General features: G+C 48.6%; 6 protein-coding genes across 6 annotated transcripts; 5 read left to right on the forward strand and 1 right to left on the reverse strand.

Annotated features, from left to right (window-relative positions):
- Positions 1-449: 449 nt before the first annotated feature.
- BC939DRAFT_447183 (uncharacterized protein) lies at positions 450-2080 on the forward strand. The gene has a single exon (XM_051555056.1). It carries the CDS (start codon positions 549-551, stop codon positions 1968-1970), a length of 1422 nt encoding a protein of 473 aa, XP_051413694.1. The 5' UTR covers positions 450-548; the 3' UTR covers positions 1971-2080.
- Positions 2081-6704: 4624 nt separating this feature from the next.
- Positions 6705-8398, forward strand: BC939DRAFT_116316 (uncharacterized protein). Its single transcript, XM_051549961.1, has one exon. It carries the CDS (start codon positions 7077-7079, stop codon positions 7950-7952), a length of 876 nt encoding a protein of 291 aa, XP_051413695.1. The 5' UTR covers positions 6705-7076; the 3' UTR covers positions 7953-8398.
- Positions 8399-8857: 459 nt separating this feature from the next.
- BC939DRAFT_447189 (uncharacterized protein) lies at positions 8858-12132 on the forward strand. Its single transcript, XM_051555057.1, has 8 exons — positions 8858-9685; positions 9785-10008; positions 10120-10289; positions 10391-10645; positions 10749-10871; positions 10959-11218; positions 11308-11453; positions 11530-12132. The coding sequence occupies exons 1-8, from the start codon at positions 9292-9294 to the stop codon at positions 11800-11802; spliced, it is 1845 nt and encodes a 614-aa protein (XP_051413696.1). The 5' UTR covers positions 8858-9291; the 3' UTR covers positions 11803-12132.
- Positions 12133-12663: 531 nt separating this feature from the next.
- BC939DRAFT_475884 (uncharacterized protein) lies at positions 12664-13297 on the reverse strand (the record flags this gene model as incomplete). The annotated part of the gene is made up of 2 exons (XM_051558543.1): positions 12664-12983; positions 13006-13297. 2 exons carry the CDS (start codon positions 13295-13297, stop codon positions 12664-12666), a joined length of 612 nt encoding a protein of 203 aa, XP_051413697.1.
- Positions 13298-15859: 2562 nt separating this feature from the next.
- BC939DRAFT_447196 (uncharacterized protein) lies at positions 15860-16886 on the forward strand. Its single transcript, XM_051555058.1, has 2 exons — positions 15860-15933; positions 16037-16886. The coding sequence occupies exons 1-2, from the start codon at positions 15871-15873 to the stop codon at positions 16523-16525; spliced, it is 552 nt and encodes a 183-aa protein (XP_051413698.1). The 5' UTR covers positions 15860-15870; the 3' UTR covers positions 16526-16886.
- Positions 16774-19083, forward strand: BC939DRAFT_116451 (uncharacterized protein). The gene has a single exon (XM_051549963.1). The coding sequence runs from the start codon at positions 17023-17025 to the stop codon at positions 18964-18966; it is 1944 nt and encodes a 647-aa protein (XP_051413699.1). The 5' UTR covers positions 16774-17022; the 3' UTR covers positions 18967-19083.
- Positions 19084-19218: the final 135 nt, after the last annotated feature.

Genomic DNA, 19218 nt, shown 5'->3' on the forward strand with positions numbered 1-19218 from the left:
GTTCCGTCCGCCTGCCGTGAACTGGAGGTGCTTGAGGTGCACATCATTGGGCCAGATAAGTACTGGGCTCCTTGAGAGGTATACGCATATGACTACGGGCCTTCAGAGGATGAAGACCTTGTGAGTCAAGAATACCTTAGTTCGTCTCTGGAGCCGTCATCGCAGCCAAGAAAGCACGAGTTGTACGATGCGGTGATGAAGCAGCTCAGTACACTGCCGAAACTTGACATGACCAGTGTGTAATTCCTGTACAGGTACAGCTATTAGGGTTTATGCGCCGCTTCAGAAAGATAGTCCTATCATGAGTCCTACTGCTTCGAAGACTTTGGTGCATGCTACCGGCATGTGGGGTAAAAAACGCTTAAAGGTTTCAGAGAGAACATGGGGATCGACATGGCTGTGTTTTATTATTATAACTCAGCTCCAAAGGGGAGTGCGCCCCGGCGCAGCAGCAAGTTCCTCGGGAAACACACAAAAAGCACAAGACCGCAGCCTTGAACCGTGGCGCCTCATTCCACCAATTCGGTCATTTCAGTACCCATCACACCATGACCCTGATCATGACCATTTTTGACATTCCTGAGATCAATCTCCAGATCGCAAAACATTTGCCGCCAGCAGATCTTGCCAGCGCCTGTCGCGTATGCCGCAGCTGGTTCGTACCTTTTGCAAGCCAGCTGTGGCGCTCGATCCAGCCAGATCAATGGACACATGGTGCCCTTACGGACGCCCTCCCTCGGTACTCAGTCTTTGTGCGGCAACTTAGGTGTTCCCTTTTTGTCAACCTGGACACGCTCGGCCCTGAATGCACCAGACTGACGCTGTTCAAGGCTCCAAGACTGAACCACTCAGCCTTTCCTGTCCTCAAGCGAATCCTAGAATCCAATCCAGATATCGAGGAACTCACGTTGATATCCGACTTTGGAATGAGTGCCATACAACTGACGATGGAAACCATCAGGATTGTGGCGGGCTTGGCAAAAATGAGAAAGCTGGTGCTGATGGACTTTGTGGCTCCTCGAGGAGCGCTTGAGTACATGATGGAGAAACTGCCTAGGCTGGAAGCGTTGAGTATCGAAGGATGGGAGGATTTGCCACCATTAAGTCAAGAGGTCGATCCTGCCACTGGGGCTGTGGTATTGAGTGGTGCAATGGAGGAGGAGGTCTCGGATATGACAGAGCAATTTGGACGGGACTCTGAGCAACAGCATCAACAGCAAGGACAGCGCCAGCTACGATACTTGTCCATGGATGAGTTTCAAGATGGGTACGAGTCTGTGCTCAGGATCGTTCGGCATACACCTCTACTCGAGCATCTCTCACTTACACAAACGCGTGCCAGTGCAATTGACCTTACAATATCCCCCCAACTCGTGCAACTCTGTCAGCAGCTGCGATCTCACTGTCCGCGTCTCGACCAGCTATCGCTGAATTATATCTCCGTTGATATCGGAGGACTTGAGTATCTATTGATGGCGTTTCCCAGGATGAGAAAACTCGCGGTCAACAACGTCTATTTGCCACAACTCGCTCTTCTTTCCATGCTTCTTAACCAGGACGCTCTTCAGGAGTCTCTAGAGGACATAAGGATCGCTGATATCGGCGCGATTGTCGACACATTGGCTTCGTCTATGCTATTGGCACTATTAAGGAAGTTCAAAAAGCTGAAGAGGGTCTCGTTGCCATTCCATATCATTGAAGCAGAGGACATGATTCGATCCGATGGCGAGTTTAAGGAAGAGCTCACATGTCGTAACCTCGAGGTGCTCGAGGTCTCCATCATTGGGCCCAACAAGAGCTGGGCGCCGCCTGAGGCGCATGCAGAGGGAGACTTGGATACAGATGACGAGGACGAAAACCAAGAGGAGCAGCCCAGAGAGTACGAGTTGTACGATGCGGTGATGAAAAGGCTTGACGCTCTGCCGAAACTTGACAAGAACACGATACGTTTCAGATACAAGACCTTTTGAAATAGGAAATTGCTATTTGTCGACCGGTGTGGTGCGGCAAAGCTGGATCAAGAATAATAAAATAAATGCAGGGCAGGGCAGTATTTGCTCCTGGTCCTTTTTACTCCCAAGCATCTCGTTGATGAACATGTTTCGGCGTTGCCCACTCTGAACTGAAAGCGCCGATTATCCTTCTACACTGTGCCACGCCCGTTTCGGGTATACCTTGCCACAGCTGGTCTTCACACACATTGCGCCAGCAAGAGTAGGGACGGGGTTGTGTGCCTTTCCTATTCGAACACTAGACGTCGCGCATGCTCAGCAACCAGTCTCTCTTGGTCTTCTTTACTGATATCACTTAGCGATGGTGATCCTTTTTATTGTACAGCATAGTTTATCTTGAGTGCAACGAATGGTTTGTTCTATATGGTTCCCTCACATTTTCACTCGGCACGAGAATGTGTCGTGTCAATGCTGATAGCACCTTTGAGCTCCCCACCGTCTTTGTACTGGAGACAGCATTACAATACCACACTGGTCAAAGAGTTACGAACACTCCAAAATCGCGAAATGAAATGGTTCTATAAACATGGGTAGGAGGGACGAATCCAGGAGCAGGGAATAAATGCTTACATTAGGCCTCGCGTATTAAACCAACTCAAAGATTGAACAAGACTTCAATGAGCGCCGCATGGCTGCATTACCTGGTCGTTACACGATGATGTGGATTGGTTTCTTTGCTGCTCCATCAGGGAACACATTTGAAATATCACTTGTTGGGCCAATTTTCTTCTCATTCAGAGTGTTATGAACTGAGTAAGGAGGGCAGGTGCAGAGAACCGAATGCAAGCCTGTCGTAAGTATCTGGAAGTGTCTGGATTAAGCGCATAGTCCCATGTATAGGGAGATATCAACGAAGAAAGGGATGCCTTCGCCAGATGCTAATTGAAGCAAAAAGTAACGCATCTTACCTCTCAAGGTAGGCAACAAGGGCCAGATAAAATGCACCTGCAGTAAGACTCAGTACAGACAGGGTCCTAAAGACTTGCCTACCGAAGGACCTGAGTCGCACAGAATTACACCCGGCGTTTGCGCGACCACGTTCGCAAAAGCATTTAAAAGTAATAAATAGGACAAAATGCTTTGCAAACCGACATACCTATAAGCGTTATACTCTTGCGGGAAAAATCTCCTTGTGTGAACGAATGGGACGTGATTGCACTTGGATAGTCAGGAGTGATTGTTAATATAGAAGCAAAATGCGCGATGGGTCCTGGATGGCATCTCACTGTCCAGTGGATTAACCTGATCCGAATTCAAGCGTGAGGAGGCTGCACCCAACCGCTGATCTGACAATAACCCATTGCCAGACTAGCAAGAAGGAGCTGCAGACCATCAATGTATGGACTATAGGCCATCTCCCATATCCAAATAGGGAACGGTAAGCAACGTGAACCGCGAATCGCTTGACACAGGATTGCCCCATGCGCACGCTGCCATACCAGTCTATAGTCCTCCATCAGTTTTTGACAAAGCCCGCTGCTGCGAGAAAATGAAGACATACTTGCAAGTGATTATTCTTCACGATTATGTTGGCCGTTATGGGCAAAACCAAGGCATGCCTGCTTTATTGTCAAGCAGAGCGCGGATCTGCCGACTGGTAAATAATCTTATTGGTCGACCGGTGTATTTTGCAGCACCAGTAGCGCCGCAGATTCCATCTTTACGCGTCATATGGTTTTCAACACGCGTCTACCGCTGCTTATATCACAGCTAAAATACACTCTGCCCATCTTTCAGTCCATCGGCGCACCTGTTCATGTCGTTTGACGCGTCATTTTCTGTGCTTTTGTTAAGGATTATTATTCTATTCTTTTTTCGACATCTGCTGTCGCCTTCTTTCATTGCGGGGCATGACGGATAGCAGCAGAAAGAAGATGGGAGCTCGTGTGGATTATATATGGAGGAGTATGCTGGATCCTGTCAAGATCTGGCAGGCAGACAGATAGGAACGAGAATAGCGTGCAAATAAAGGGGCAAGAGCAGGTTCAAGACAAGGAGGTTTTGTATTGCAGACTGAGGGGCTGCTATGTGGGGGGTCTAACAACGAGTTTTGTAAATTCTACCATTAGCTGTATTTACAATAGGAGACGACACGCGATTAGGACTTCTGCATCGACTATAAGTTTCTCTCACTTTCTTATGCGTAGTTGTGTCGAGATCTTTGAGCTGGAAGTCCGTATTCCATATTGCGTTCACCGCCCACATTTTCGTAGTTCATCTTGATGGCTAGGTCATTGACAATATTTGCTGATCGGTGCTGAAAGGCCAAGAAAATAGCGCCAATGTCCACTCCATGATATCGTATGTCTGCTTGACAAAAGCATCGGGATTGATAGAGAGGATGATGATTGGTTCGTTTTGCCCATGATCCAGCGAAGGTCGCCGTACGCCCTTGCCTCTTCTCGTGAGAGGCGCGCCAAGATGCTTTCGTTCTGAACTAGCAGCGATCCCCTGTGTAACGCGTTTCTTGAATATTGGCGTTGTAGGGGGAAGGTCCTATCGAACTCTGTGTTGTACGCGATCAAGGAGGTCCACTCTAATTGGCTTGGGTATCTCGCCTCCTTCCTTACCACCGCCATCATCCCTGGCCAGTCAATTGGGAGACCTGAGTTTTTCAGTTCCCAAGGCTAAGAATACGTGGGTGCACCAAGATGAATCCGGGCATTAATAAATGTCCATAACCACAATAAGAAGGTGAATGCTCCTATAGTAACTTACCGAAATCATGCAGCGTCTCATCGACGAGATAATATCTCTGCTGCTCGCAGCCTCTTTTCACCAGCCAACTTCAATCGGGCTGCCCTGTTTTGATTTTCCTTCTCCACCTCTTCGTTCCCGAGTTGTTTCCGGAATTCTTCGGTAATTTCCGCCTTTGAACTCCATTCCTTTGCAAGTCTTTTCCATGCGTCTTGCAAGTTTTGGAAAGAACTGTTTTTGAGGGCCGGAATGATCGACTGAAGCCAAATGTTCGATAGATATCGGCGGTCAGCACTGGTAGGCTGGAGATACTTTAAAAACCTGATATGCTCGAAAGTCGCTGGATTGGGTTCGCTTTCAAAGTACGATGCATGGGGGAGGTTCTTCACCTCAACGCGCCAAAGATGCTTTGCCATTATGGAATGGCTATGGGAGATATTGACAGTGCCTCGTGTCAAAGATTGAATAGAGAATTAATTCCATGCTTACAGCAATCGTCAAAAAAAAAGTATGTGCAGGCCACATGGCCCCGGATTAGCTGTGGCATCCCCCTCCTGTCACGGCCCTTTGCTACGGTTCGTGACAGGCAGACGCCACATCGACAACGGCCAGACCGCCGCAGCCTCTCGCTCTCACAGCCAGATGGTGGATGGCAATCCCACAACTCCGCAAATCTTACAACCTTAAAATCTTAAAAAAAAAATCCTGTCGCTCTGCCGCCCTGCTGCCCTGCTGCCCTGCTGCCCTACTTGCCCCAACCACCTCTAAAAATTTGCTCTGCTCCCTCCTATCCACTCTGGCTCCTCCCTCCAGACACTGCCATACCTCAGAGCGCCTCCGGTTGACATCCCATAAGTAGAATCCTACCAGAAAGAAATAAAAAAGAAGAGAGAGATGTTGTTCTTACGAACAAATTTATAGAACAATGGGCTTAATCTCAGCATATCGTAGCAACAAGGCTGCTCTACTGCCTACAATACCCCGTTCAATAAAAGTCGTCTGCAATGGATTTATCTCTTCCAATATTTGAAATTAACATCAACAGGCGCCTCATGAGACCTTTCCATTCCACAAGATCACCCCACGTAGTATGGTTCAGGGCTCAGAGGTTTATTTGTATTCAACTAGATCTCGAAAGGCAGAGGGTAATCGTTGCGTTCTAGCACGGATTCTGAATTAGAGGCACTCAGCCATAATTCAACGGATTATAGCTTCGGACTATTGCCTGCTCAGGCAGGCCCAAAAACTAATTATCCAAATGAACGGTTCCTCTCGTACTAAGTTCAATTGCTATTGCAACATTTCATCAATAGGGTAAAACGAACCTGTCTCACGACGGTCTAAACCCAGCTCACGTTTCCTATTAGTGGGTGAACAATCCAACGTTTACTGAATTCTGCTTCAGTACGGCAGGAAGAGCCGACATCGAAGGATCAAAAAGCAACGTTGCTATGAACGGTTGGCTGCCACAAGCCAGCCATCTCTGTGAATAGGATTACGGCCGTTGCTCGTTTAGTAAAGTGGCGAGAAGTGAGTATGTAATGTATAGTACAAGCAGAGATGTTTGAATGACAGTATAGCAGCAACTCTACAGAATCATATTGAAAAAAGGACGTAGTCATTCCGCAGGAACTATCTTCGTACGGACGTACTTGCGCAGGAATTCAGGGGAGAATTCAGATGTGCGAAAAGCATTCAGAGGGATGCAAGGGGTTGTTGATCTCATCTTTGGGGAATGCTGGATACGTTGAGATGTACTTTGCATAACTGTCAAGGTGCGCAAGGGACCTGCGTCAGCCCTACTTGTCGGCGAAATACAGGCATGATCTGCGCACACTTTCCTGTCTCACTATTTTTGCCGTCTGCATAGTTACCAGTAGAAAGATTGCCCTTCTCTCTCTTCAAGCTCCACCTTTGCTGAGATGGGTGTCCCTTGATTTTTTTTAACACATTTTCAAGGGCAGGGATGCCCTTCCATTCAGCGTGTCGGCGAGTCTCACATCCTGCACTTCCATCTCGTTCATTCTGGCGCCCTTAAAATTCATGCTGATTATTCTTAGGAGTAAGGCCAAAGCCTATCTGCTGCCATCCATTTTTCCGAGTTTCCCGTTCGGTGTCGTGCTCTGGGAGATACTAACGCGCTGCGAAGGAAAAGGACAAGAATGAGATGGCTCATACAGAGAGAAGGATTTGCATCACGTATATAAGGGAGTCGCACATTCAGGCTGTTGGTACCAACACTCAACCGACCCTTCCTCAAGGACTCAACCGACTCTTCCTCAAGGCTCCAGACTTGCAAGAACCCTCACACGAACCTTCCTCACACAAACCATCGCAAGAACCGTCGCAAGAACCTCCTACCTTGTCATGTTGACTAGCATCATCCTCGCTGTGTTACTCATGTGTCTCCGCTATGGGTCGGCAGCTCCTGGATCGGAGGCTCCTGAATTACCGCCTCCAGGCCACTGCCGCTTTGAGAAGGACAAGGATTTCCGAGAAGTGCAAGCCTTCTTGAGCTTTGGGATGGACCGGACGCTGTTTGGCAAAGAGGGCAAGACAAGCGACGCAGGCTATATATACTATCCACAAAGTGGCATCGCTTCGGCCGTTGGCCTCTGTTTTGGAGGGCAAATGTCGGATATTGTTGTACCCCGTTCCAATGCTTGTCCAGTATTTGCAGCCCCGAGACGTCCAGGTGAAATACCGCTTTGCAAGTACAAGGACATGAGTGTCAAGGCGAGATTCCGACTGACTATGGTCGACTACCGCAACTGTAAGGCAGAGAAGTGCACGTTCACGAAGAAGGTGGGGGGAACAGAGAAGACGGAGGTCCATGGTGACCTCAAGGCTGCTGGTACCATCTTCAAGAGCGTCGGTGTTGAAGCATCCATCGGCGGCAGCACGGAGACCACAAAAACATATGAAATCACGACGGAGGACCAGTTAGCTGCAGAGCAGTCGGCGTTCTTGGTTGGCGTCACGGTGGAACTGGTCACAAGCGTTGGAGAGATCACTGTGCCTGGAGTTGGTGGCGATAAAAGAGTTTGTCAAGAAGACATGTATAAGTCAACTATGCCTGTCTCCAACAACTTTCTACTCACCAGCAAGTCGAAGACCCTGTGGTTGGACTGTAATCTGTCGGACGCTCCTGTAAAGAGGCAGGTTAGCGATGATCCTGAGAAGAACTTTTGCTACTATCTCGATGCCGAAGGCAATCCGGTAGAAGAAGAATGCCTGAACTGATGTGCATCGCGCCTAAGTCACAGCCATACAGAGAATCTTTCATAGCAGCCGTCCTTTATCTTCAGCAACTCTTTTTTCCACTCAAATTTTCAGATAAAATAAATGAAAGGAGTTTATCTCAAGTCAGCATAGAAAATAAACAAAGCTCACATGCACACTATGTTCTACAGCAAACAATGCCTCGTTTGCGAGAGTCTTAAGTGAATCGTGGGAAAGGCAAAGAGCTACGATTAGACCGGACAACTATTTAGTCATTCGCTTTATTAAGGTAATTTATGTTGCAAGAGTTTGCTCCGCGCCTCTCCTGACAATCTCGCTTTCACATCTGTTTAAATATTAAAGAACTTGAATATCATGCTCATCGATGCCTATGCCATGAATTCGTTGCAAAAAAGAAAGAAAGAAAGCGATTAGTGTATCTTTTTGTTCAGAAAAACTTCCATTAAAAAGGCCATTCCTACTGGTAGCATTGAGAGCGCATTCACGGCGAAAGAAAAGCAAAAAAAGGACTCGACTTCCTAACGGCGAAACACGGCACTTCGGAAGAAGATACTAGTACCTTTGGCACTGTATCGCAAGGCGCGGCAGGTACAGCGCTCCTTAGTTCGACTGAAGAGGCAGCTAGGGCGCAACATACCTTCAAATCGAACCGTGATGTGATGAGACCCGAAAGAAATAATGTAGAACAATGGATTCGCAAGCAAAAAAAGGACTCGACTTCCTAACGGCGAAACACGGCACTTCGGAAGAAGATACTAGTACCTTTGGCACTGTATCGCAAGGCGCGGCAGGTACAGCGCTCCTTAGTTCGACTGAAGAGGCAGCTAGGGCGCAACATACCTTCAAATCGAACCGTGATGTGATGAGACCCGAAAGAAATAATGTAGAACAATGGATTCGCAAGCAAAAAAAGGACTCGACTTCCTAACGGCGAAACACGGCACTTCGGAAGAAGATACTAGTACCTTTGGCACTGTATCGCAAGGCGCGGCAGGTACAGCGCTCCTTAGTTCGACTGAAGAGGCAGCTAGGGCGCAACATACCTTCAAATCGAACCATGATGTGATAGATGGGTTTTCGAGACCCGAGAGGAAAATTAAAGTGAACGGTGTAGATGAACGCGCTACAGCGCAAGACGATCAATCGTACCTTCAGAAGGACTCACTCTGTGCTGTCAGGATGAGTGAAGACGAAGAAAGAGGAGGCCCATGGCGAACTCGCTCAGGAGCGCGTGTTCGTCAAAGCCACCGCTCTCTTGGCGGGTCGAAAAGCTCTTCCAAGGTCATTCTCCTCGACACCACCCTCTGTCAGCGCGGACGTACGTCTTCATTCCAGGCTCATGTCGACCTATCCCTCCCTTCGAGTTTCCAGCGAAGCACCTAACGAAAGCTGGCGCCAGATTCCTCGACTGGATTCATATTTTCTGGAAAGACCAGCTGAGAACTGGCATCCCGAAGACTTCGAACGCAACACGACCCATACGGATCTCAATGTCTTTCTTCGCGACCTTGCACGCATCTCCCGTTGTCGTCTCGCCTCAGTGTCAACCTATGCGGGAGATATCTTGAGTTACCTTTCAACAACAGCTGGAGAGGAGCTCAAGAAGAAGGTACAAGAGAAGTTGGAGTTTCGCAAGATGGCATACTTGAATCAGCTGTCCTACTCCAAACTCCAGGTGCAATATTCGACAGAGAGTTACCTGGATGTTCTCAACGAGTCAAAGCGAAAGCGCTGTGAGTATTCGTGTATAAATGTGTCCTTTTGCTTTTCGATGCTGAGAGTGTTGTTGCTGTCAATTTTCTAACAGTTACAAAAAAAAAAAAAAAGTAAAGTCTTGGATAGTGCAAACGGATCATTGTCAGCATCCACGACCTCAACTCCGGTGCCCTTGAAGCGTGGACGCATAAGCCGGAGGAAGACGACCTTGGTCGCTGTACCTGCCTCCGTGCCCATGGCGCCCGATACTGTCCCCACCTTTGATCCGTCTGCATCCAGTTCGTCACGACCACGAATAGATTGCCCGTGGCATGATCTTGTGCAAGCTGCTCTCTCTCTGGTAAGCAATTTCTTTTACTCTTTTCTTTCGCTCAGTTTCAAGAATCGGACAAATAAAAAAAAAAGAAAAAAAAGTTATTCAAGCCATTGTTTCTTCAACATTTTATCGTAGTATGAAGGAGTGAACGTTGAGCTCCCGTCTGAACAAAGTGGAGCCGCAGAACAGGATCCTGAAAAAAGGACGCTCTACAAGCTGGCTCTAGGACACCTCCAGAATGCACAGGCAGAGATGCAGCAGCCCAAGTTCGACAGAACAAGCTGTATTGACTTTAAGGATGCCTTGTACGACCTCCTCCTTCTGTGACATCGCATTCTTTAATTCATCTTACCCATGATCAGGAAACTAACACTCGTATTCGGAAATGACATCTTCCCTTTGCTAGTATAGCGCTCTCGGGAGTCTGGAACGTGTTTTCAAAGGAGGCGAACATGGCTTTCCAAAGTGCTGATCGTCAAGAGGTTGAAGAACTATGCAAAATGGGCGAGCTCGAGCACAAAGACGCGGATGTCACGGAGATCTTGAACACATTGGCAGACAAGTCTCGAAAGGCCCCTCTCACAGACGTCGTGGACGAGCTCTGCACCCTCCTATCGACTAAGCCAGAGCGTCGTCCGCTTCTAATGGTTCTTCTCGCAATGTGAGTGGATGAAGCTTTTTTTTTTTTTTTTTTTTTTTCTTCGTTGGATGCAATGTGATAACATGCGTGATTGACTTTGCTGACTTTTATCACTTTTACAAAGTCTTCGGCACGTAATTCGCCCTCATCATGGCAGCATAGCGCCCTCGGAAGCAGATTCGTTGTATCTGTGGGCAAGGATCTTTGACGATGGTATGCCGCTGAACACCCCTTTTTCCTTTCATCTGTAAGTGCATCCCTGGTCAAATGTTCTAGACTAGGCTTCATGCTTCATCTTTTCGATTCACTGTAACACTTTATTTCAAACGCACAGCGGCGAGCAGGGCTGTGCAGCGACTGCGTTGTCGAAGTCGCAGCTCGCTAAGGTCTTCGACACTGGATTCACGGCCCGAAAGTGCGACTGTCTGTTCACTGTGAAGGGGCTTGAGGTGGGCAACGTCGAGGCAAAGCGTATCTCAGCACCCAAGCTTGAGGTGGCGTTTCAATTACGCAAAAACATCAAAATTAATAAGTCCATCCTACTTCAGCTGGAGAAGTATGGAGTTGAGTGCCCCCCTCTTTTGTCACTTCATGGTAAGGACGCAAGGCATGTGAAGGGCTTCTGCAAGAACAAAGATGCTTTTATGAAACTTACATCGGCATATGGCGCTTTCACTCGCTAGGCAATACCGCCGTTGTCTTTCGTGTCCGTCGATGGAAACGTATCTTCGTGGCATCAAAGGCATGTCCCACCTTGGTCTTGCCCACGACAGGTGATGAATGGCCTTTGTTTTTGAGCCGGCATGCACATGTGCTCAGTAATCTTCTGGTAAGAACTTTGATAACCAGAACTGCGAGATGTGTAAAGAAATCTTTTTAAGCTGTTGATGCAAATAATTTTGTAGGAGCATTATCATACTTTCTCGAGGAGTTGTGCGGAGAGCTACAGCCTTGTCCAGTACGAAGAGCAAGCGGCAGCGGAGGATGAGCTCGTGTCTCTTACGCGTGAAGAACAGGCCACGCTCTTGGAGTGGGAACACGTCGTCCTCCACACGCCCACGAAGCCCAAGCTGACCAAGAAGATATCATACAAGGCGCCTGACACCGCGCTGTTCTGGAGGAGAATCGAGGAGGCCGCCAAAGATCGCGAGGATGAGGACGGTCGAGCGAGCAAGTAAAGCTTCATGGATGTTGAATGCCGTCCTCACCTATTCAGGACTCAGTGTTATTGGGTTTTCGTTCTGTGCGTCCTTTGTTTGATTGAGCTTCCGCATTCAGAGTCTTCATTCGTCAACAAGGTCAGAGGAATCGAAGACCACAGAGATAAAGAGCAAGAAAGGACTTGACTTTCTGAGAGCATGTGCAGTTTATGAGGAACAGACACTCGTACCGTTAGCATAGTATTGCAGGTATGGCGGATACAGCGGTTCTCAGCTCAAATAAAACAGCTAAAGCACAACTGCCTTCAATTTGAACAATGACGTGGAAGGTTGGTTACTTTGGCTCAAGCAGAAAAAACGCCCATGATCCGATGAGCATTGGTTCACTCAGTGATAATGAGTGGTACGATGAAGACGCGTAGCGTAAAGCTCCTCTCGTCTTCACTCCAGCTTTCATCTACACTACTATGCTTGAGACAGTGGCTGCAGTGGCTCCACCAACTTAGTTTGCTTATCCCTAGAGAGTTGCAGCGTGCCGGGAAGGGCTGAAGATGAACAATGGATAGTTTGGTCCGCATGAATAAGAAATAAGGGCTAGAGTACCCCAAGTCAACGGAGAAAGGCCAGCTGGCGCGCAAGCGCACTCGACTGTGGACACAAAGCCTCAACTCAGCCATGTGCTGAAGTCACTTTATTCTTCGGAAGACTTCGTCTTGACTCGCTTGCGTTGATGATTTGATATTGTTGTACATACTGAAAAAAGCCCACAATCCTACGAAACACACTCCTTGCCCTTTCTTTCCAGTCGTCTTGCGCAAAGCATATCTGGTCGGGGAGGTGGAAAGAGCGGAAAGATGGCTGATTGTATCCTGTTTTCTCTCATTTCTCAATGGTGCGCTGGATGAACTGCCATCTCACCGCAGTCGATGCTACACCATGGGATACAGCTGTAGTGCTGTCATCGTCGGCGCCGTCCTCAAACTTGCACTTCCTTGATAATAATGTCGTGTCCAGCTGAACCATATTCTGAGCAACTGCACATGAAAAGACTTGTGCGCAGGTTACTGCGACTATGCTGGAAGAATCAGCCCTGCACTGCACATCGTAGTAGACAGCTCCGTTGCCTCGTGCACCTGATATCTCCTTATCTGGTCTAAGCTTTAGCTCTGGGAAGAATGCGACGGCGTGAATGATAAATGCTTGGATGTATATGGGCAATACATGTTCCTCCTCGGGTAGCAATCGATTTAATGGCAGCATTCAAGGTGGCGTACAAATTGTCCACGGCTTGCAAGTGCTCCACAGAGTCGAATGGTATGATTCCGGGGTCATCAAGGCCAGTAGGATTGTCGAACAGCTCCCACACCTTATCTTCGCCATACACCTTGACAGTGTCCTCAGAGTCAATGTCAGAGAGCGGTGTCGGAGGGACTTCCAAACGATCAACCAAGTCCTTGACCGTGGTCCTCTCGTATCTCATGACGAAAGACTTTAGTATGGTGTGGTTGGGCATATGCTCGATGCATCCTTCGTGCTCAAAAGTAACGTTCCTTGGCCCGTCATCAAGCGCTAGATGTTGGGTATAAATGGTGGATCGCAGGCTCTCTTCAGTAGCTGATTTCCATTCATATACCAGAGCATGGGCGTTGCGATTTTACGGTTGCTGAGGTGGAACACCAGTCGTGTATCGTCTTCATCATCTCGCACTATAAGTTGTTGTACGTATAGGTCAGGTTGTTGATCTTGAAAGTAACGCTTGGTTACCACAAGCACTTTTTTTCATTATCAACCGCACTTTTTCTCTCGTCCACGTAGTATTCACTTCACGCCGGATGTTCACGCCGTCTTTGTTGATGTTGATGCCATTGACAGGGGTGCAGCATATGGGATTATCAATACACACTTTTATTTCATTCACCAACGCGCACATTTTTTCCATTGACCAGTGCCCACTTTTTTCCCTTTTACCACGACACATTTTTTTTTTTTTTTTTTTTTTCGCCCATACTCTTGCTGCGATGATTTGGTCGGTGTAAGGGTCCACCGTAACATACTTCATTGAGCTTTAGGTCGAGAGTGCAAGTAGTAAAAACTTTAATTTATTAATCTCAAAAACATAAGGAATACTCCTATCCTCACCCCTCTATTCCAGGTGGGGTCCATAATCGAGGTCCTCGAACAACAATCCAGGATAGTCTATTCTGAGGATACTTGATGGCGTGCCATAGCCCTCTTCTGCATCATGGGAATGGATATCAAAGACGCGTCGACTCTCTTGAGAATCTCCACGTCTAGCATCACCAATTGGGCCGGTAAGTAACTACCATTACTTGATACATCGGCCCCAAGACTATGCCCAGCATGAGCTGAGAGCTCGAATAGCGTGAAATCAAATCTTGTTTCGAGGGCGCCTCGAAATACCGTATCTCAACGATAGCGCACTGAAATCTTTACAATTTTATTTGTAAGGCACAATATTACAGCAATAAGGTCGTTGGCGAAGCTTGACTCGACAACCCTCGCCACACTTGTGATGTAAGAGCTGGATCGAAGACCAGAACGTGGGATTCTGCGGTGCCACCCGAAACCATTGTGCAGACCAAGGAGGCTCATCCACGGTATTGCTGTCCCGCGTGATTGTCGCTACCACCAAGTATCTTCGAGTTCGAAACAATAATGCCCACGACTAGAATCATGGCCTCGGCCGTGACAGTGACTACAGGAGAGTTCCTCTTGAGCCAACACAGCGTTTTCAAGGATCCACTCCTCATAATTGTGTAGAAGACGGTCAATGTTGTTCGTCCAGAAAGCGCCTTCGTTGATCTCTAGCAAGTTCTCGAAGCTATAAGCTCGCATAGCATTAGAATTCACACGCGGATAGAGCAGCACTTCATTGCGATTCGATTCTATGGGCCTGGCGGAATCAGAAATGGGAATGGGACTGGACTCAATATCGAAAAGTTGTACGTCGCCATCTAGGTCTTGGCAACTGATGACTACCAGTACAGACTCTTCGCGGATGACCCGCTCTAGAGCTATCTCTAAATCTTTGGTTGTCGAGATGTACTGAGATGGTACGTTCTCCGTCTCTCTGAGTATGTACTGGTCGATTGTCAGTCCGGCATCAGGGTTGGTTGCATACAGGCCGTTGGAAGGATTGTCGTGCTCGCGGAGCACACGAAACAGGAAGGTTTACTTCATGTAGGCGGGTTCCCAGAAACCAGACATTACAGAACAAGGATGGCTCAGGCAAAAGTATTGTGGGCAGGGGGAAGGTACGCCGATAACGACTACAAGGCAGACGTACGTGAAGGGTGTAGTATGTATGCCACGAGCGAGTGGAGGGCAGAAGAGAAAACGACAACGCGTGAGAACGGACAGTTACTCACTGACCCATGTGATGCACTCCCTGGCGTCGCTGCTCTGGCCACAGCATAACGCACTCGCACTTTACGGCCCCTTAAAGCGCATGGACCAACAGCAATGTCTGAGGATAGACATTGAGGTGTGGTGGTATTGTCGCTCAGACACTCTATCTCTGCTGCAGAAACGGATGGATGTTGATGCGGGGTCAAGATGACAGCTTTCATCCTTCTCCGAAGCCAACGATGTCCGTCGACCATTTCTTTAGTTCTGTATCTGTCTTTGCACGGTATCTAAAGCATCTGCACGTCTTTGTTTTACAGGTCCTTGGACATCAAACGTTGCGCCGTTGTTATTCGACTGTATCGATTTCGAGAAGCCTTACAGGCCCTAGCTTGAAACGTCCGCCATGTATGAACCATGTGTTTTCCGGCGTCTTGAATCTGGGACGAAACCACTGATGCACGAAATTTGACCCCCTCCGTAACTGAACTGAGCCTCCCTATTATGCACTTCAAATGACTTACACGAATTAGAGAACCGGACCGATGGCCTCAAAGAATTTAATATGATCAAGCGGTTCCTAAAGTCCAACCTAGCCCTAGAGGAAGACACACTGGCATTATCTTACGCGAAGAAAGGATCCAGAAAATGCTGAAGAGGCTGTCTTTGAAACGCCTTCGTGCTTCCCTCCCCAGGGGAGCTCATCCCAGCCTCCAGTATATGGGCTGTGCGATAAAGCTCAAGAGCGGTTTAGCAACGCTACAGAAACTCGATAAGATCAAGGTACGTTTCTGATACAGAATCCGACGAACCAGCTGTGCACGACAACACATGGCCGCACCTTATTTAAAGTTCGGTTCAATTGGACCATCTTTCCTGTTCGCAGAAAACCATAAAAGGGAAGGGGTGGAGATCTCTTGCTCCTGTTCTCCACCAAAACGCGTCGACACCGCAAGCAGCCGGGCAAACAGCAGCAGCCTTTATCGATAAGACCCTTCTCCTTTCCCCGAGCGCCCCTCACCCCAAGAACCGAGCCCCCATTTCCATGGGCCCATGGACAATACCTTCACTATGTCGAACCAAGGCTATATCCGCATCCCAGGCAGGTCCATCTCTGTCTCAGATGGCCCATCTCCGTAATGTCGCGAACATGGGTCTCAATGGGCGCTCCTTACCCCATAGAATTACGCGTGTTTATATTTTTGGCACCTCCACGCCTCTCTCTAGACCACCAAGATATGATCTGCATTGCACTGAGATACCTTTTCTAACAATGGCCGCACACCTCCCATCGTCCCTATCCATCTCCATTCCTTTTTTTCTGTTGCTTCTATTCCATCTCGAGTACTCCACTCTCGATCAGTTCAAATTCTAACAAGTGTTATATCTCTGTTTCTTTGTTGTCCCCGCTGGAAATGATAATCCCATGGCTACAAAGGGCAACAGGAGGACAAGCTAAATGAGGCGAGTGGTTTGTGTTCTCTTCGGAATCGAAAGGAGGGTCCACTGACGGTGTGCATGGGCTTTACCCCACATTTTTATTCTTTTGGCATATTTCCTCCAGATGGACGCGGCGGAATGTACGCTGAGCAATGGTATCCACTTTTTTTTTCTCATAAGGGTGGGAAAACACGAACAAACAGATGGCATGGTGCAACCATTCGGTTCGTTCTCCGTCTGGTTTCTCATTTTCTCTGACGTATTTGAAATCCCCCCTCCCTGGGTCTTCTCCTCTGTTCCTCCCCACAACGATCGCAGCGGTTCCTTCCCCTCCATAGCAGCAGCCGAATCCCTCGTGGAATCTCCCATCGCCCTCTGCGCCCAGCTTCATCAGACCCTTGTTCGGAGCATTCCACAAGCAAATCATCTACCATGTCAACACCACAGCACACCACCAGCACGGCAGAGTCAACGAGCAGCTGTGGGAATCTACAGAGTACAGCACACAATCAACCCATCCTGAACAACCTTAGCATCAACATTGACATTGACATTGACAATGACAATGACAATGACAATGACAATGGTGATGAAAGTAGCGCCCAACAATCACAATTCCATCCTGACAACTGCACTGCTACTGTCGCAGAGGACCACACCGAGACAACACAGCCAGACCTCAGCATTGTTCCTTCCCCTGTACGGCCTGGACCCTTGCAACAAGACGACCATCGATCCCCTGCATCCACATCCGCAGAACAGCAGCACACAGCCAACACCAATCCCTCGACTCCGATACTCTCCCCCTCCGCGGAGCCAATACCCCTAACCCCAGAAGAACCAGCCTTAGCAACATCATCATCAACCCCGCAACCCCAGATACCTCCTCCACTCACCTTGAGCCATATCCCTTCCTTCATCTCAACAGAGGAACCCCCACCATACTCGCCGACGCACACGATCCTCCCGCACTATTTTTCCCTCGAACCAATCCCTATACGAACGTATATCATCAAAGACTCATCCTCAGTCCCGTTTCTTTTCGATTTTTGGTTAAGCGTCCCAGTCAACGGCTCTTTCTCGCGTCCCCAATCGCCCACGATAGCAGCAGCGCATCTTCACCAACAGCTACAGCAAGAACGTGGCCCATTTCCTTCCTCGGCCCAGTATAACGTTCAACAACAGCTGCAACAGCAGTACCGAAATGAACTCAAGTTCTGTATCATACGACCACAGCATACCGACAGAACCGCGATTTCCTCGACCCATTCCTCAGCCTCAAACCCATACTTCATCCCGGCCTTGGCCCTCGTGGCCGCGAATCACCCCTCTCGATGGATCTGGTGGGGCACCGAAGCGCTTCAGATGGTTGTTTTTGGAAGGCAGCTGAAGAACATTATTATGGAGTGGCGATGGAAGCATGGGAGGACGAGGATTGGTGGACCCGTGGTGAATCGGTTGGTTGGGTGTAGTTTCCGCGTGGCGGACGAAAGGAGGTTTTGTTGGAAAATTGGATCGGGAAGACCTCGACGGAGAGGGGTAGGGGGAAGTACTTCTGCTGCTGCAGCGGCAGCAGCAGGAGCGATGATAGTGCCGGGGCAGCAGCAGTCGGCGATCAATCGAGTGGGGAATAATTGGTTCGGATCGTTCTTTGGAAGGACCACAACACCACCCTTGCCCTCGTCTGAGCGCCACGACAGCAATACTATCGCTCTCGAACACGTCCGCATCTCCATATCCTCAGAATCCACACCCGATGGACTTCATCCATCACCCTCCGATCCCGCAACCCTTCGCGAACAAGAATCCGCTGCTGCCACTGCCGCCGACCAAGAAGACGACGAAGAGGCTGGATGCTACCATTTGCGAGAAGAGAGCCTGACTGGTACGACGGGGCGGATCGTGGCGGTGTACCGTCCTGGACGTCCCGCGAACCGTGCACTCGATCGGCCAGCCATGTCAAAGCGGTTGGAGATCTTTACTGAGTTGGGGGAGAAGTGTGAGACGGCATTGATGTTGATGTGTGTAAGGCTGGATGATTTGTTCATGGCCATCCCGGATGATAAGAAGGGATCGTTTACCGATCCGGTTGCAGTACAGAGGAATGGAGGCCGGAGTGGAAATGGGAGTGAAGGCGCAGGAGGTGGTGAGGATACGACTGAGCAGGGCGGAGAGACTGAAGGAGGAGAACCAGGAGGAAGAGAGAGTGGTACAGGAGAGGGGGAGGATGATCGGAGGAGTGAGATATCGGTGATGAAGAGGTTGTTGGGTGGACGACATACGTGGAGATTGAGGATCAAGTGGGTAATTGCAACGATCTTGGTAGCAGTTGTCATCGTCTTGATCCTCAAACCAAAGTTCTCTCAGTCTTCGTAAACCTCTAAATAAGACCTTTAGTGTGTATACACATGAGCACACCAGTGAACATGCCATGGACTTTGAATACACCGATGAACGCAAAACGCATTCAAGCGTAAAATATGTAAACATGATATCCTTATTAAACACTCAGCATGATGGTCGAGACGATATCGAGTGCTCAAAGGGCGATCATTCAGGAGTGTTGGCGGCAAGAGTCCTGCGTCTGGAATTTGCCTTTGACGCCAGGAAATGGAGAGAATACACACA

This window comes from Gamsiella multidivaricata (assembly GCF_025024155.1).
Source record: "Gamsiella multidivaricata strain RSA 2152 chromosome Unknown BC939scaffold_22, whole genome shotgun sequence".
NCBI classification, from domain to species: domain Eukaryota; kingdom Fungi; phylum Mortierellomycota; class Mortierellomycetes; order Mortierellales; family Mortierellaceae; genus Gamsiella; species Gamsiella multidivaricata.

Coding starts and splice junctions, on each gene's coding strand:
- BC939DRAFT_447183 (XM_051555056.1), top strand. CDS start 549: ATGACCCTGATCATGACCATTTTTGACATTCCTGAGATCAATCTCCAG.
- BC939DRAFT_116316 (XM_051549961.1), top strand. CDS start 7,077: ATGTTGACTAGCATCATCCTCGCTGTGTTACTCATGTGTCTCCGCTAT.
- BC939DRAFT_447189 (XM_051555057.1), top strand. CDS start 9,292: ATGTCGACCTATCCCTCCCTTCGAGTTTCCAGCGAAGCACCTAACGAA. Junction 10,009..10,119: donor TGCAAGCTGCTCTCTCTCTG/GTAAGCAATTTC, acceptor ATTTTATCGTAG/TATGAAGGAGTGAACGTTGA. Junction 10,646..10,748: donor CTAATGGTTCTTCTCGCAAT/GTGAGTGGATGA, acceptor ACTTTTACAAAG/TCTTCGGCACGTAATTCGCC.
- BC939DRAFT_447196 (XM_051555058.1), top strand. CDS start 15,871: ATGGGCTGTGCGATAAAGCTCAAGAGCGGTTTAGCAACGCTACAGAAA. Junction 15,934..16,036: donor AGAAACTCGATAAGATCAAG/GTACGTTTCTGA, acceptor TCCTGTTCGCAG/AAAACCATAAAAGGGAAGGG.
- BC939DRAFT_116451 (XM_051549963.1), top strand. CDS start 17,023: ATGTCAACACCACAGCACACCACCAGCACGGCAGAGTCAACGAGCAGC.